The 18,106-nt window shown below is 34.1% G+C and overlaps 1 protein-coding gene across 7 annotated transcripts in view; it reads left to right on the top strand.

Moving 5' to 3' along the window:
• The window catches only part of Tm2d1 (TM2 domain containing 1), a 38,269-nt gene extending 21,288 nt beyond the window's left edge, over positions 1-16,981 (top strand). For 2 of the 7 annotated variants that reach the window (XM_058581523.1, XM_058581524.1), the window contains exons 5-7: positions 745-818; positions 10,630-10,757; positions 12,721-16,981. In XM_058581523.1, coding sequence (XP_058437506.1) covers positions 745-818; positions 10,630-10,740 — 185 coding nt within the window. In that variant the 3' untranslated portion in view covers positions 10,741-10,757; positions 12,721-16,981. Of the gene's footprint in view, positions 1-744; positions 819-2,165; positions 4,830-10,629; positions 10,758-12,720 lie in introns of those variants that run through there. The other 5 variants (XM_058581525.1, XM_058581528.1, XM_058581527.1 and 2 more) reach the window with 3 other exon arrangements.
• The last annotated feature ends 1,125 nt before the right edge of the window (positions 16,982-18,106 follow it).

The following is an 18,106-nucleotide window of genomic DNA, read 5'->3' as shown; positions in this document are numbered from 1 at the left end:
CCTATTTTAGTATCCTAATTCTTGGATTAGGACCAAGGACCAATGGTATATATAAAGTACTTAGTGTGGGACTATTGATTTTGACTAGTACTAGTAAACAGAAAATGCTTAGGGAAAAAAGTATAGGATAAATTAGAGGTAATTGGGTACTAATAAAATTGTGCAATTTTAAATGATTAGTGTTGCTTTCTGATTTTTGTGTGTGTTTGTGTGTGTGTGTGTGTTTATGAGAGAGATATATGACAATTTATATATTTGAACTTTCTTTCCTCACTTTTTTTTTTTTTTTTTTGTATTGAGGATAGAACCTATGGTCTTGTGCATGCTTTGCAAGTACTCTGCCATTGAGATAAGTCCCCAATCGCTATATATTTGAACTTTCTATTCTAAATGTATAGCAAAATTTGGATCACTGATGTGTTAAGTCTAAGTAAGTCAGTGAGGATTTTAGGACTAAAAGATTTAAAAATTTATTTCCTTAGGTATTTTCCCTTGAGAAGTTTTGCAAGATTACATTGAGTTTTTCTTACTAATGTTTATTTGTTAATAAAGCAAAAATAAATTATTTTGTGACTTTTCTGTATATGAGAATCCATTAAATATTTTTAGATGTGATTTTTTAAAAATATTGATTTTATTATAATACTACAAAGAGCTTATAGTCAAGGGCTTATTAGAAAAATGGAAAAGTTCACTAATATTTGTAAGACTTTTTAGATTGTAAATGACTATCTTCTTTTGTAGGTTTGTTAAAATTTTGCACTGTAGGATTTTGTGGAATTGGGAGCCTAATTGATTTCATTCTTATTTCGATGCAGGTAAGTTCATTTTAATCTGGAATGTAAGCTTTTTTATATACAAAATTGAATTTGGTGGTCTTCTGGTATATTTTAAATTTAAAAGTAAGCAGATAGAATGTTTGTTTCAGTTTTTCATCAAATACTGGATTGTCATCATTTTTCAACTTATTGTTTTCCAAACTGTGGTTCTAAAGATATAAGATATTCTTAAAAAAGGATTCCATATTCAAATGTGATTTGTAGATGTGAGTTCAACTGTTAAATAGTTTTCTTTATTGAATAACTTTTCAGAATGTTTATAATACAAATTGAGTCTTTTAGAGGGAGGGTATTGTGGTTATTTCTCAAACTTACTTTTTATTTTCATTTTCAGTAATGGGGATGGAGCCCAGGGATACTCTGAGCAACATTTCCAACCCTTTTTCTTTTTTATTTTGAAATAGGGTCTCACTGAGTTGTTGAGGCTGGCCTCAAGCTTACAATTCTCCTGCCTCAACTTCCAGAGTAGCTGGGATTACAAGCAGGTGCCACCATTTCTGGACATTTGGGCATAAAAAATATCTTTTAAGTGCTTAAAGAATAGCATCTCACAAACTGCCTGCTTCCCTCCCTAATTGAAGCAGGAGAAAGTGAGGCCAATACAGAGAAACAGAGATGAATATCAGTAGAGTTTGAAATATATCATTTGTTTGCATGGACTTGGTCTTCTTGAAGCTAGCCCCGCTCCTAGACATTTTAAAAATATTTATTTATTTATTTTTTAGTTGTAGTTGAGCACAATATATTTATTTATTTTTATGTGGTGCTGGGGATCGAACCCAGGGCCTCACTCATACTAGGTGAGCGCTCTACTGCTGAGCCACAACCCCAGGTCCCCCTCCTAGACATTTTATGGAGCACTCATACAATCCTTTTGGGGGGGTAGGGCGAGGCATAGGCCAGTTAGTTGCAGCTTTTATAACACACAATGAGCAGAATATTAGTATAGAACACTTGTCTAGTGCAAAAGACAATTTTATTTCTGCTTTCATAATGTTTGTGTGTGTGTATGTGTGTGTGTGTGTGTATATATATATATATATATATATATATATATATCAGAGTCTCATCAATGTCCTGTTATGTTAATTGACAAGATGACTGGATCTGTCAGCTTCATGGGATATAGCTCAGCATACAAAGTCCTGGGTCCAGTCCTTCGTACACATACACAAAAAAGGAGTTATAATTAACTCAAGAATTCTTAAATTAAGGGAAAAAGATGAATTTATCTTCAACAAGCATTTATGGAATACCTAATGTCTTTAGCAGGGGTATCAGTATACATTTAGTTCATCATCTGTTTTGCTCTGCTTTCTCTTCCAGTATTTCTATTCTTCAATTCTGTCTGCTTGATGTTACCATTACATGCTAAAAGAAAGTCAAGATCTAAGAGATTTTGGTACCATACTGTGAGGAGGAGGCAGCATATGGACCAATAAGATACCAGAATTAAACAAGGAAAATATTTGGTTTTAAAGTTGGAATTTTCCTGCCTTTGCTCATAAACATATGCCTAACCAAATATCCTGCCTTCTTTAACTGTGGGACAGGCAAGCAGGCATGAAGAGGCTAAAGTACTTGTACACATATGCTTAGAAATGGGTTTCTCGTTTTAAATGAGGATCCGAGGAATTGAATGATTATTGGTATTCTTTTTTTTTTTTTTTTTTTGGTGGTTCTGGGGACTGAACCCAGGGCATTGTGCATGCGAGGCAAGCACTCTACCAACTGATGGTACTAATGTTTATTTGTTAATAAAGCAAAAATAAATTATTGGGATTCTTCAAGTTAAGATATCCAGAATTCAAAGTGAATTGTATCCCAACCAGGCTAGGTTCTTTCTTTGGTGATATTATCTTTGCTTTGCAGCTTTAGTTATATCAAATTCTACAGCTGATTTGATCAGCTACTGTTTTCTGATTTACATATATATACCTGAACTTTTCACAATAGGTAGGCTATTTTTTTAAAGAACTTCTGGGTCTAGGACTCTACAACATTGAGCTTCCTTTTTTGGCAGATGGTGGAAGGGTTTGCTGAGGATTGAACCCACTGGTGCTCTACCACTACATCCCTAGCCCTTTATTTTTCATTTTGAGGCAGGGTCTCACGTGCTGAGGCTGGCCTTGAACTTGAGATCCTCCTGCTTCAGCCTCCTGAGTCACTGGGATTACATGCATGGGCCACCATGCTGAGCTAAGAAATTATTGAAATAGAATTAGTGTTTGAATTTCTGCAGTTAATTTCTCTGAATAAAATGTTTTAATACATTTGGCCACTTTAAACTGTTTCAGATTGGGGTAATAAAATCAATTTTCAAACATAACCAAGTAAGATGTGTAGCCTATTTATCTGTCATTTAATATACTCAAAGCAATGATGACTACATCAGTTTTATTAGAGTTTTTTTCAGCAAATCAAATAATTTTTACTTTAAATATCATCAACTATAATATTTATGTCCTGATTATATTTTTAAATTTCTTAATAGACCTTTCGTTTATTCTTCTTTCTCCATGCCTGTTTTTTTTTTAACTTCTTTTTCTTTTGCCATTAAATATTATTTCCCAGTGAATAGGAGTGTTTTTCTATTGGACTATGATCTCAGAAATATATACGTGGATTTGGACCTATAAAAACATTGTTTCACAATCTTTATTACAAAAATATAGGAATACAGTTATTTCATGTTAGAACCAAAACAACATAAAGTATAATGCACAGCTGGTTGCAGTGTTACACACATGTAATCCCAGTGACTTGGGAGGCTGAAGCAGGAGGATTCCAAGTTTGAGGCCAGCCTCAGCAACTTATTAAGGCCTTCAGCAACTTAATGAGACCCTGTCTTGAATAAAAAAAAATAAAAAGGGCTAGGGATATGACTCAGTGGTAAAGTGCCCCTGAGTTCAATCCCTAGTACCAATAAAATAAGAAAATAAAATATTGCTACAGTAAAGAAGGTTTATATGTCGCTATGTTCACTGAAAATACTTTTTTTTTCTTCTTCTTCTTGGTACCAAGGATTAAACCCAGGAGTGCTTAATGGCTGGGTCACATCCCCAGCCTTTTTTAGTTTTCATTTGAAATAGCATCTTGCTAGGTTGCTGAGGCTGGCCTCAAACTTTCAATCCTTCTGCCTCAGCCTCCTGAGTCTCTAGGATTGTAGGCCTGTACCAGCATGTCTAGCTCACATAGCCTTTATCTGTTAATAAAATTTGGAAGTTTTTATATTTTTATATTTGTATTATAAGGAAACAATATAAATCATGAACAAGATGAAATAGTAAATAGAATGCAGTCAACAAAAATGTAAATCAGTGATACCTAGAGTGTACAATTTTTCAGCTGTAAGTAATTATATATAAATTATATGTAGTTATTCTTAAGGTAGGTTTGTAGATTTAAAAACAGTCATTCTGTTGTATCTATGGATTTTTGCATATAATTATGTCCTGTATAAAGACATTTTGGCCAACTGAAATAAACCACATATATCATGGAGGTCCCATAAGATTGTAGTAGAGCTGAAAAATTCCTATCACCTAGTGACATCATAATTGTCCCTGACATTGTAGTGTGATGTATTATTGACATGTTTGCTGATGCTCATGGAAACGAACCTGTTTTTAGTGGCAGTTATATAAAAATATAGCACAGTTATATGCAATATATAATGTGTGATAATAAATGACTTCATTACTCGTCATTTAAGTGTTTATTATAGTATTATCATTATTTTAGAGTATACGTCCACTTATTTAAAAAAGTTTACTGTGAAATAGCATGCTGTATTATTTTAGCATCTGCCTCATCTTATGTTTACTGCATCAATAGGCTAGGTCAGGTGACTGGTATATACCTAGATTTGTGTAACTACACTCTGAAGTTTGCAAAATGATACAATGGCCTGCTTATGCTTTTCTGGGAACATGTCATTATTAAGTGATGCATATATATATATATATATATATATATATATATATATATGCACCATAAAGAATAGATTAGATGGTATAAGCTTTTTTATTATAAAAAATGGAATATTTTATTTATGCTTAAACCTCCTTTTTCACTCACATAGTCTAACATTTTAAATTATATGATCACTGATGTCTACTCTATCAAAGTTTTGTTAAGTAGAGGGAAGATAACCACAAATCAGGAAGATAAATATGCATAAGGGGGAAAATGAAAATATGTGTTGGGATGTAGAAAGTAGTTAGAAGAAAGTATGTTGTTTTTTTGTTTATTTCAGTTTTTAAAAATTTTGTGTATCGTGGAAGAAATTATTTTCATTTTTATTCCTATTAATGTTACTCATTGTATTTTTTTAAAGGGCTCAACTGGATAAGGAGTAGTAATTCACATACTTTCCGAGACATTTATGAATTTTGTAAATAAATTTATCAGATTTGAAAAATGTATCTTATTGTTTTGGCACTTACTATATGCCACTCATTTAGCACTGGCTTATATACTGCTTTGTATTATTACTCTTCTGAGCTTTTAAACACCAGGTTTGACTTTTCACACATTAATTTCTTGAGGAAAATTTCTTTAGTAGTATGCTAAACATATATGCCCTGAAATTTTTTTTTTTTTTTTTGCTGATTTAAATGAATACAATCTATCTGTGAAAAAGTGTGGGTTTTGTGCCAAGTACTAGCAATATGAAAAGCTAAAAATGGTACTTTTAAAAAAAAGTGAATGCTTTCCTTTAGGACCGTCTTAGAGCATTGGACTGCTATGACAAAATACCTTTAGATAGGTAAATTTATAAGCAACAGAAATTCATTGCTTAGAAATCTAGAGCCCAGGAAGCCTAAGATCAAAATGCCAGCAGATTTGGGTTTGGTATAGACACTGAGCTTTGTAGTTAAATTTTATATTAAACTAAGTGAAGAGAGTTTATGGTCTTGAATGGGTTGAGTCTGAAACAAGATCCCCAAAACATAAAACATGAAGGGGGGGCAGGAATCAATTAATTTGACTACTCAAAATCAAATTTGAATTAAGCAATTCTGTTTTTAAAGGCAATAGGCCAGGTTAAGTTTTTTTTTTTTTTTTTCTTTTTCCTGTGGGACTGGGGATTGAACCCAGGGCCTTTTGTGCACTGTACCATTGAGCTTTATCTCCAGTCCTTAGACCAAGTTAAGTTCACAGATTAAGTAAAAACATACTAGCAAGAAGAATTGCTGTCCATTTTCTTGTCCATAATATTCAAGTAATTTCTGCAAATCAATAAAATGATAGGGAGCCTCATAGTTAAATGAACATAATAAATAATTAGGCAATTCATAGCAAAGGATAACCACATAATTAATAAGTAAATCAAGAGATACTTCTTAGTATTTATCCAAAAAAGTTTCTTCCTGTTCACATTTGGACATGTATAATGATGTTTATTGTAGCATTCTTTGTAGTAGCAAGAAGTTGGAATCAATCTGGATGGGTTCACCAATAGGAGAATGGACACATTCTCTGTAACATTAGAATAATCATAGCAGTACTTACCTAGATGTACCTGACAGTTACATGGAAATGTCTTAAAATCAGAGCATAGTTTTAAACTATTCAGATAAGTTAAGTGTACTTTTCAAAGGACATCACATTTTTAAGCATAAGAGTATATCCAAGTCAAATGCCAAATTAATGAAATTCCCATTGTTTGTGTAGCTGCCTATGAGTAGTTCGGAGGAAGTTATTGAGAATGACATTGGGCATCAAGGATAAAGAATAGGGCTGGGGATATAGCTCAGTTGGTAGAGTGCTTGCCTTGCATGCACAAGGCCCTGGGTTTAATCTCTAGCACCACGTATACACACACACAAAAAAAAAAAAAGGATAAAGAACAGAAAAATAGGAAATTTGGTGACCACTTCATAATAGTCTCGATTTTAATATGTTCTTTAAATTTTTTTAAATTTACTTTTCTTGCTATAGACTTTGCACCTATAGAAAAGCCTATCCTTTTATATAAACAATGAGGGTTTTTTTTTTTTAACATTTACTATGCCAGTAAAATTTCTTGTTGAAAATCAGAAATAACACAAAAGAGGTAGTTTTACTTAATCTCTCTAAACTACCACAACATCTCATAGAAGGAGGATGTGATAAGCTAAAACATGTTCATATCAAACCTTGGAACCTGCAAATGTTCTTTTATTTAGGAAAAAAAGGTATTTGCTGATGTGATTAATTTAAGGATCACAGACTTAGTCGTAGATTGCTTGCCTAGCATGTGCAAGGCCCTGGGGAAAGCTCCAGTATCACCCCCAACTTCCAAAGAAAGAAAGAAAGAGAAAGAAAAAGTTAAGGATCTTGAGATAAAGAGATAATCTTGGATTACTTTGGTAGACCCTAAGTCCAATTTCAAATGTGATTAAACTGATAATTGGCTACAAACAAAGGTATTCCAAAGAATGCCAGTTATCAGTGGAAGCTTAGAATCCTAAAAGATTCTTCCCTAGAGTCTCTGTAGGACATAACAGTTATGTTGATTTAGATCTTCTGACCTCCAGAACTGTTCATGTCCACTGTGTTAGTTCACAACATTGTGGTAATTTTTAAGGAAACGTGCAGAGGGACGTGCAGTTGCTTACTTGTGGTAATAGGGCTTCTTATGGAGAGACATTGATACATATTTTGGAAAATTGCCCCTCATAGTGTAGTGGCCCTCTTCTTTCCCCCTTTTATTAAGACGAAAACCTCTATAGCAACTTCTTGGCTCATTAACTGCAATGAAGCATGGAGGTGGTATTTATTCACCCTATAGATTTCAAAAGTCTGTCTCTGCTGGAAGAGAGGAATATTGATTGGAAATACTGCATACTATGGAACTTTGGCTTCAGGCTGGGTTGTTTGGTGATGGAGATTGAACTCAGGACCTTGATTATGCTAAGCACTGTACTACCGAATTATACCCCCAGCCACAGGAAACTGGGGCTGGGGGTATAATTAAAATCTAAATTAATAATTTTAGTTTTCATATTCTCTTATCAATGTACTAATAGGTTATATTTACTAAGTAAAAAATTTCCCAGTATGGAATATTTTTAAAGATTTGTAGTTTTATAATTAGCAATGTAATACCAACTTCATAATAAGAGGTTTTATAATTGAAACATTTATTAAGTATTTTTTTAAATTTTGGTAAGGGAATATGGATTTGAATAGTTGGAACCTTTACAGCAGATAGTTTTCTTTATAATTAAGTAAGGGGAGAAGAATCATATTTTTCCCCCTTTTAGTGCTGGGGATTGAACCCAGGGGTGTTCTACCACTTAGCTACATCCCCAGACCTTATTTATTTATTTATTTATTTATTTATTTTGAGACAGGATCTTGCCAAATTGCTGAGGCTGGCCTTGAACTTGCTATCTTTTGCTGCCTCAGTCTCTGGGATTACTGGTGAACACCACTGCGCCTGGTGATTTCTTCTTAAATGGGCTGGTTCATAGAAAAGCATATTAATGATAGCTTTTAGATGCCTAAACTGAGATGTTTGTACTTAAATGTTGTAGTCTTGGAAGACATTAGAACTTAAAAAGTGCTGTACAGATCAGCTTGATCTGTTCTTCAAGTTTTCCTGTATATGGATAAGAAAAACTGAGAACCAGAGAGGATTAAATTATTTGATCCTAAAGCTAGTTAGCTGTAAGCTTTGTCAAAATTTTTCTTTTGGACCAATGCTTTACACACTGACTTAATTTGGTTGAGCAGTTTTTTAAACTGTTTTAGCATAAATACCACTAGTGTTGTGCTTTGGGTATCTGGCAGTTATCTGTAGGAGACATTGAAGACAAGTGCATTATTAGGATTGTTGACTGTACAAGTAACATTAGAGTTTATTGTATCATACAACAATCTGGAGGTTAGACAATTCTGAGATTTCTTAATTCAGAGCAAAATGATATAGTATGGATTCCATTCAGTTTTCCCCCTTCTATTTCATCTTCTTCCCTCCCTCTTTCCTATCTTCTTTGCTATCATCATATTTTTTGGTTAGCATCATTTCCTTATGTTGTCACTTTCAGAGACAAAAAAGTCCTCCCCCAATACATACACTTCTTCTTCTTTTTTTTTTTTTTTTGTTACCGTGGGTTGAAACCAGGAGTGCTTAACCACTGAGCCACATTCCCAGCCCTTTTTATGTTTTATTTTGAGACAGGGTCTTGCTAAGTTGCTGAGGCTGGCTTTGAACTCAGGATCCTCCTGCCTCAGCCTCCGTGCCCTGCTGGGGAGTGCTTTATAGTTGTTTTCTTTAAACTCTAGTTGAATAACCCCTAGAAGAAATTTTTTTAAGTCTGTGCCCTCTACGTATTTTTAAATTGACATTTAAGTTTATCATAAATTTAAATAGTTGCAAAGAATGTCATTTCAAATATTGACATATTTAAATAAAACTGTTACATCAATTTTTAAATGTATCCAACAGACTATAAATGCCATAGGATTTAAAATATCATCCTCTTAAAAAAGACATGAATGAACCCTTCACAAATCATTATAATTTCACATTGCTTTTTTTCTCTTTGAATTTGATTTCTATTTTCCTTCTTGCACAAAATTTAACTTATGTATTTTTATGCTTAAAAACTTTCTGTTAATCATCTTATTTATTAAAATTAAATTAAAAGTTTTTCTGAGCTATCTGGATTGAGTTATTATAATTGTTATGGTTGAAAACAGCATTAACGTGTTACAAATTCAACAGATTATTTTTAAGAAGAAAGAGCTAAATGTTATTGGGAATGCAATTTTGGAACAAAATGTAGCAGAACATATGTTTGGATCTCTAATTAGAGGAAATTTTCCTAAGTCTGGTATTTTGAATTACCCCTTGATTTGGCCCTTTAGAGGTTTTGCACATCAGAGCAGTGTGCTATCGTGAGACTCAGGTGAGCTCTGATGGCAGGATGCTTTACTCTGACCAAGCTGGAAAGAGGATCATAGAGAGAGGAGAAGTGGGAAAGAAAACTAGCTAAATATTCCACTATAGCATAATGTCAGGCAGATCTGTTCGTAATCAAGTATCTCAAAATGGATACCAGTAGAACTCACTGGGTCTATATACACCATGGTAGCTCCTTATCTACCCTTAAGGCTCGCTTTGAAGATTGCTACCTTAACGGATAATTTACAGACATTATGTTAATTGAATTATCACAAATATGGTTAAATGGACAAGATGATTGTAGTGAACATGTGTTGTTTTTTTTTCTCTCTCTTCCTTTTCCATTCCAGGTGGTTCTGGCAGGACTTTGAATCACATTGCATCATCTCCTACAGGGAATCTGATTAACAATAATCTTATTAATTCTATTTCCTTGGATATAGTAATTTGTCTAGTAATAGATAATAAAAAACAGGCAGATAAATGAAAGTCTTTCTCTGGATTTGGTATATAAACACTGGGGAAGAATATTTTACTTTTTTTGAGGAGCTGCTAATGTGGGAGTATGTGAATCTCTAGCTTGTAACTATCAGTTGAGAATGCCTGCCTGCAGAATGAAGACAAGCGGAGCAAAGGAAACAGGCAGGGAGGCCAAACCCAGGGGCTTTGTGGGACACAGAATTCAGTCCTTAACGCCTTGGTTCTTGAAGACTTTGTAGCTCTTCTTTTGAATCTGTGAGTTACATGAGCCACTCAGTTAACTTTTTTATTTTGCTTAGAGTTGAAATTTTATGGCAATTGAAACAATTTTATTAATTACTGAGTAAATTCAAAGCATTATGAAATGTATTTTTCAAAATGAGCTAATTTTTGAAAATTTATCTCTTCTAGATTGTTGGACCTTCAGATGGAAGTAGTTACATTATAGATTATTATGGAACCAGACTTACAAGACTTAGTATTACTAATGAAACATTTAGAAAAACACAGTTATATCCATAAATATTTAAAGAGAAACAGTAAGTGATATGCATATCTAATCTTCATTATAGTATATTATTAATATAAATTTGTGAGAATTATAGACCCATAGGAAATTTCAAGAGATGATCTAGTGTTGTAAACCTCTAATTTTGCTTCTTAGAAAACTACATATGTCTGAATGTCTCTGATCCTTTGAAAAGTATTTTTATATATGTTCATTGCTCTTACATTTTCTAGTTCAAATTCTTTGTAGTGAATGTGGCAAAAGGGAAAAATTCAGGCTGGGGATGTGGCTCAAGCGGTAGCGTGCTCGCCTGGCATGCGTGCGGCCCGGGTTCGATCCTCAGCACCACATACAAAGAAAGATGTTGTGTCCGCCGAAAACTGAAAAATAAATATAAAAAAAAAGGGAAAAATTCATAAGGAAATAAAATTAAACCAAGGAAATACTCATTATATGATGTTATGATGAAAATATGTGCTGTGGCTAGTTCAATGTGGCAGATGTTTTCTGCTGTCCATCTGAGGGTCAATATGATCTTTTTTAAAAAAATTTTTTTAGATGTTGCTGAACCTTTATTTTTTTCATTTATTTATATGCGGTGCTGAAAACTCAGTACCTCACATGTACTAGGCAAACACTCTACCACTGAGCCACAACCCCAGCCCTCAATATGATCTTTAACCTATTTTTTTTTCTTTTTCTTCCCTAAACTTGAAAGTTGATATAATCCAAACCCTCAACTACCTGAAAGCACTTATTCTAACTCAATGTTTGAACTGGCCCATGAGAATTATTAATTAACTTAAGGTTTAAGTAGCTATTAGACCTTTATAAGTGAGAGATACTGTGAGTCCTAGGGATTCAACTCTTTTTTTGTTCTTTAGGACTCTGCTACTACAAAGTTTTTTTTCAGTTGCCTTGCATCAGTTTATTCTAATAAATAGTTTTCCAACAATGCAAGATTTTTTTCAGCAAGATTTTGGTAGAATGTCAGGAAAAATTTCCTGGTAGAATCATTCTCTATAATGAAGAAGTTTTATATAATATATAGGGTACAGGGAATTTGTTATGTAATAGTTGACTCTCTAATAGGTGCTTTTAGAGAGACAGGTAAACCAAAAGAAAAGCAGGTTAGAGTCTTATCCATCATCATAGCACTATAGTTCTCAGTGGTCTCTTATCTCAGAGAATGCTCTGGAGGCCAGGAAGGAAACAGACATTTGTTTTTTATGTCATAATGTATAAATCAGATATGAAGTATAATTTTGAATGTTAGGTAGATTTTTTTCTTGTAGTGAGATTATGGAATGTTTTTTTATTGCCATCTGATTGAATAGTGATGGGCTTTGCAAAATTTGAGACATTTACTCAACTGCCCAGAAAAGGTTTTCCAATTCTGAGAGATGCATCTGCTTTTTCTTATCAGAAAGAAAACCTAAGGAAGTTGAGACATAGCTAGTGAAGAACAGAATCTAGACTCTAGGCCTTCTGTAATATGCTGTAACATGGTGGTTTTTTACCTCCCACTCTACCTACTCCCCACCAACCATATCATTTTGTATTGGGCATCTTCATACTTTATGGGAAGGGTTATGTATTTTCATGTGCCTTATTCATACCATAAATTGTGTCTCTTTCAAAAGTATGAAGATGGTGTTTATAAACTATAATGTGTAAAAATTAAGCAAATGCAATTTAAAATCTAATTCCATTTTCAGAAGCCTATTATATAAACATTTAATTAGGATTCGAGAATCAGATTTGAAATATAAAACTTGAAGAGCCCATTAAGAAGGCAGATACCTACATTGTCAGTCTTGTGATCTCTTTATGGTATATAAAATTGCTTCAAGAGTAAGAAAAAAATATCTTGAGTAAATTAAGCATTAAAATGTATATCTGAGACTGGAGACCACGAAAGAGAAAGAAACAAACTATAATATACTCTTTAAAATATTGTGTTTTAATATATTTCTTTTTTTTTTCTGTTTTAGGATTTGAGCCTCCTTGAATTTAATAAAGAACTTCCAGTTTTTCCTTTTTCCTTCTAAACATTACCACTTTGTGGGTTCTATATGATTTTGTTTGTGTGGTATGTGTGGTATGTGTGTGTGGTCATTTTTGATTTGTTCATTTAGTTAAAAGTATATTATTCTTAGATTTATTTAATAAGACTTTCTTTAAAAGCTGTATAATAGGCTTTCTGAGGCTACTGTCTCTATGAGATGGGTAGCTTATTACTCTGATATTCTTTAATGTCTTTTACAAAGGCAAGTTGCCATTTATCTTTTTTTGCTTGTGAAAAATAAAAGTATAATTTATTCACATTTTTTTGTGCTTTATTTTTAAGAAAATCAATATGTAGCTGTCAACTGCATTTTGATCCTTCTAAGCAATTAATCTGGTGTGAACAAATATCATTTATAGTGCTCAAGCCTGTAGTCTCCTATGTGACAGCCCACCTGTGATTCTGCAGCTTTTAGCTGTCTTTGTCTTGGTATTGTTGGAACTAATGATCATTAAGAAGTCTGTGAAACCTTGAAGCAGCATGGATACTTCCATCCTCTGAAGTGTAAACTTTTCCCTTTTTTGCTTGAGGAGTGATGCACTAGCTGTGGAAGACTAGATGCTGACTCCTTCAGCTCACTGCAGTTACATTTGAAGGTGGATGGACAAGGTGGGAACACTAAACAGGTGACTAATGGCTTCCATCTGTGAGCACTGCTAGGCAGATGCTAGCATAGGAGCCTCAAGTGATGTGCCAGGGTCTGAAGGAAGCAGCACCTGTATGTTCTCTTTCTGTGTGCAGAGGGCTTTAAGAAGAAGAAAATGCATGGAATGCCGTGTGCCCATAATACTACTCCACTCTTTCCTTAGTAGCAGATAATATCAATTTCAAAATTACTAGGTCCAGCTTCTTTAAAGTTAAAACCATAATTTCCCTTAAAAAGTGTACAGTATGGTATAATTAGCTTTGTAACATATTAGCCATTCAGTAATAGCTTCTCCAGTTGGCGTGAGATTATTAAATATTGTTATATGAAGTGAATTTCAGTTGACTTCTACCATGCACCAGGAGCACTTCTTTGATTCATTCATTAAATACTAAATGTCTGCAAGGTGGAAAGCACTATTCTAAGTGGGGATGAACTAGACACAAAACTCCCTATTTGTATTTTATTTTGTAAAGGGGCACTTCACAACTGTGCTTCATCCTCAGCCCTTTTTTAAAAGGCAGTGAACTAGACACAAAAATCCCTAGCTTTGGGAGTTTGTGATCTCTTGTGATCCACTTTTCACAGTGACAATGTTTTTGCTCAGAGTTAAGCCCATGTTCTAGTCCTCCCTGGTTATTTTAGATTGCACATAATTCTTTGAAGTTTCCTTCAGGAGCATAAAAGCCCAGATTTTAAAAGCCTCATCTCTTTAGTCACATATGTTCAGTTAAATAAGAAATTTCTGATTCTCCATTGTTGTTAAAGTTGGTAACTTAGCATATCCTTCTCAAAGTGTCTATTCATATAAGCTGTACTCCAGATGAGTTGTTGATAAAATCTAGAAAAAAAGTTCCTTCAAAATACATTGTATGGCCGAGACAGGAGGATTGTGAGTTCAAAGCCAGCCTCACCAACTGTGAGTTGCTTGCTAAGCAACTCAGTGAGACCATATCTGTAAATTAAATACAAAATAGGGCTAGGGATGTGGCCCAGTGGTCGAGTGCCCCTGAATTCAATCCCTGGTACCCCCAGAAAACAAAAACAACAACAAAACATACCTTTAGACTTTCACCAGAGTTTCCTAAGTTTACATGACAAGATCACTTCCAATTTGTCTAATTCTCTGATGCTTGATATAGGTAATGATATAATAAACATATAAGTCCCCATGAATGCGTGTGTGTGAGTGTGTGTGTGTATACATTACTGGAGTGCTCCCCCGTCATCCCCCAGGGGTACTTTACAACTGTACTTCATCCCCAGCCCTTTTAAAAAATTTTGAGTCAGAGTCTCACTGAGTTGTTGAGGCTGGCCTTGGTCTTGCAATCCTCCTGCCTCAGCCTTATGTGTTTGGGTGTTACAGACATGCACCACTGGGCCTGGTAGTGCATTTAAATTCCATATAAGTTTTTCATTTTTTTTTCCCCTTTCATGAGCACTGTACTGTTTCATTAGCGCAACTGAATCTGAATTCTATGTTAAGGCCTTTCTATCAGATATTTTTTTGATAACCCTGCTTTTTTGAGAATTGTGAGATGGATTAGCTCAGTCATTAAATAGGCTGCTCCCAAACTGTCTAGGATGAATGGAGTTGATTCTTTCAGTCTTACAGGAACATTTAATACCCAGTAGCAGTAATTTATAAAAGGTACTACTTCAACCTGAAAGGACTGATAGAATTTCCAGAAGTACCTCTTTACCCAGGTAGATTTCTTATCTATGCTGTATGTCTTAATCCTATTTTCTGCTTCTGTAACAGAGTTACTTGAAACTGGGTAATTTATAAAGAACAGAGGTAGATTTTTTTTTTTTTTTTAATAGTTTAACAGTAGGAAATTCAATAGCTTGTTGCCCACATCTCCTGCCTCATCCTCCTGAGTTGCTGGGATTACAGGTGTGTGCTACCATGCCTAGCTGGTGAGGAGGGCCTTCTTGCTGCATGATATGGCAAGGAGAATAAGAATGTGAGCTCAGGATGGGCACAGTGGCGCATGCCAGTATCTCAATTCCCCACCCCCCCATGGTGAATTGGTATCCACATATCAGAAAACATTCAGCCTTGGGTTTTTGGGGATTGGCTTATTTTGCTTAGCATGGTATTCTCCAGTTCCATAATTTCATTCTTTTGTAAAGTTGAGCAATATTCCATATATATGAGTGTATATATATACATATCACAATTTCTTTATCCATTAATCTGTTGAAGGGCACCTAGATTGGTTCCATAGTTTAGCTGTTTTGAATTGAGCTACTATAAACATTGATGTGGTCATGTCACTGTTATATGTTGATTTTAAGTCCTTTGGGTATAAAATGAGGTGTGGGATAGCTGAGTCAAATGGTGGTTCCATTCCAAGTTTTCTGAGGAATCTCCATACTGCTTTCCATAATGTTTGCATCAATTTGCATTCCCACCAGCAATGTATGAGTGTACCTTTTCCCCCTCACCAACATTATTGTTGCTTGGATTCTTGATAATTGCCATTATGACTGCAGTAAGATGAAATCTTAAAGAGTAGTTTTGATTTGCATTTCTCTAATTGCTAGAGATGTTGAACATTTTTTCATATTTTTGTTGATTGATTGTATTCTTCTGTGAAGTATCTGTTCAGTTTATTAGCCCATTTATTGATTGGGTTATTATTATTATTTTTGGTGTTAAGTTTTTTGAGTTCTTCATATATCCTGGAGATTAATGCTTTATCTGAGATATATATGTAAAGATTTTCTCCCAGTCTGTAGGCTCTCTCTTCACATGATTGTTTTCTTTTGCTAAGAAGAAGCTTTGTAGTTTGAATCCATCCCATTTATTGATAATCCTGTCATTGGAACCCCACCCTCATGATCTCATGTAACCCTACTTGAACCCCAGAGGCCCCTCATTTAAATACTATCATTATAGGGATTTGAGGATTACATTTCCAATACAGATATCAAAAAGTCTTTTTGCGTATAGCCAGGTTTTGTTCATGGGGCCACTAAAACTATAAGAAATACTAATTCGGGGTATGTTTTATTTTACAAAACAGTTTTATGTCGTTTTCACTTACTTTAACCTAGATACATAAGGCTAAGTTAATTAGTATAATATTGATAGGTATCTAAGAAGCTAAAATAGATCTAAGAGCAAGAAGCTGGCAAGGAACAAAATTGGTTTTGAAAAAGAACAAGTCTAAGATGTTGGCTCCTCTTCTCTTTCAAACATGTAGGTTTTCCCTAGGGTTCTGGCTGCTTTCCTTTTCCCTTCTCTCCTTAAATCAGCATCTCTTGTGCGTTTTTTTCCTCTTTACAAAATTGATACAAGCTTGATTCAGAATGTTGGGAAAACACCAAAAAGTGCAAAGAAAATAAAGCATCTTCCACAGTTCACAGATAAAAGTATTTTTATGTATGTCCTAAAGGCAATTTTTCATGCATATTAAGTATATTTTCTTCATAAAAATTATATATTATGTGTACTATTTTGTAGCCTGTTTCTTCACATTGTAAAGATTTTTCTATTTCAATAAATAACTCTTTGCAAAATTCTTTTTAATGACTACAGTGTTTTCCATCTCTATGCCAACTTATTTATGCAATCCCTTATTGTTTGGAATTTGTTATTCCAGCAAGCAATCAACTTTTCTGATTTTTTTCCCCTCTAGATTTGTCATTCATAGTCAAAGAGTAATCATATAGTAGGTTTTTTTTTTTTTTAAATACATATGTACATTCTCAGTTAACTAGGGTAACAGAAAAGGAATGAAGTTAAATAGCCCAAACTCAAGTTCCTGAGTCAATCCCTTGCTCTGTAATGATGCCACTACTTATTAGTGCTGATTGCTGTTCCTTACATTCTAGGGACCGCAGGAAAAAATCAAGACTTTGAGACCAGAACAGGGCTGAAGAAATGGTGTTATGAATATTGGAGGCCAGGAGCGAATCTGTTTGGCAATGTTGACTTATCAAATTGTCCTCCAGAAAGCTTTGAGTCAAGGGAGTAGGAGAATTTTGAGGAATAAGAAGCTTATTCATTATTCCCTTCAGCAGAGAGGGAAAGGGAGGTTGGGTAAATTTGGAAAATGGGGGAAATTACCAATTAAATATGAAGAATAGTTTCAGTTACGTCCCCCTCGCCCCAAATTGAACTTAAGTCCTTAAGTACCTGCAGCCCAAGATTCTAAAAAATACATTGTTTAATATTTTTGGTAAAAATGGAATTATATGCCTAAACTGAGCCTTTTTGCTTAACAGATAATTTTGCTGTTTTTTAAAAATCTTATTCAAATTTCTCAACTTTATCATATCGTATGCTAAAATATTTTATGACTATCCAAATGAAACTAAGAGCAGTAATTTTTGCCAAAAACCCAAAGATTTTTCTGTTGCTTCACCTGACATTTGCAACACTTTCTGGACCAAAACTGGCCAAATTAGCTTTGGGGATTATGTTTGTATGACAAGAGGATTAGAAGTGGGCAGGACCATATTGTTAGGCTCTGCTTAGTCTTGCCAAGGTAGATCAAAGCTAGAGCTATCTGCAGGTGATGGGATTGCAGATTGTTCTTTTTAGTTTATCTTTAATTTTCTAATGTTAAGACTCCTCATTTACATGCATTTATTTGATACAATAAATAATAATGAATAAACTAGAACAAAGAATACTAAACAGTCTTAGGCTAGT

Source organism: Marmota monax, unplaced genomic scaffold (genome assembly GCF_021218885.2).
Source record: "Marmota monax isolate L192 unplaced genomic scaffold, Marmota_monax_Labrador192_F-V1.1 WCK01_AAM20220418_F8-fsc00023, whole genome shotgun sequence".
NCBI lineage: Eukaryota > Metazoa > Chordata > Mammalia > Rodentia > Sciuridae > Marmota > Marmota monax.
This window is presented reverse-complemented; position numbering and strand designations above follow the sequence as displayed.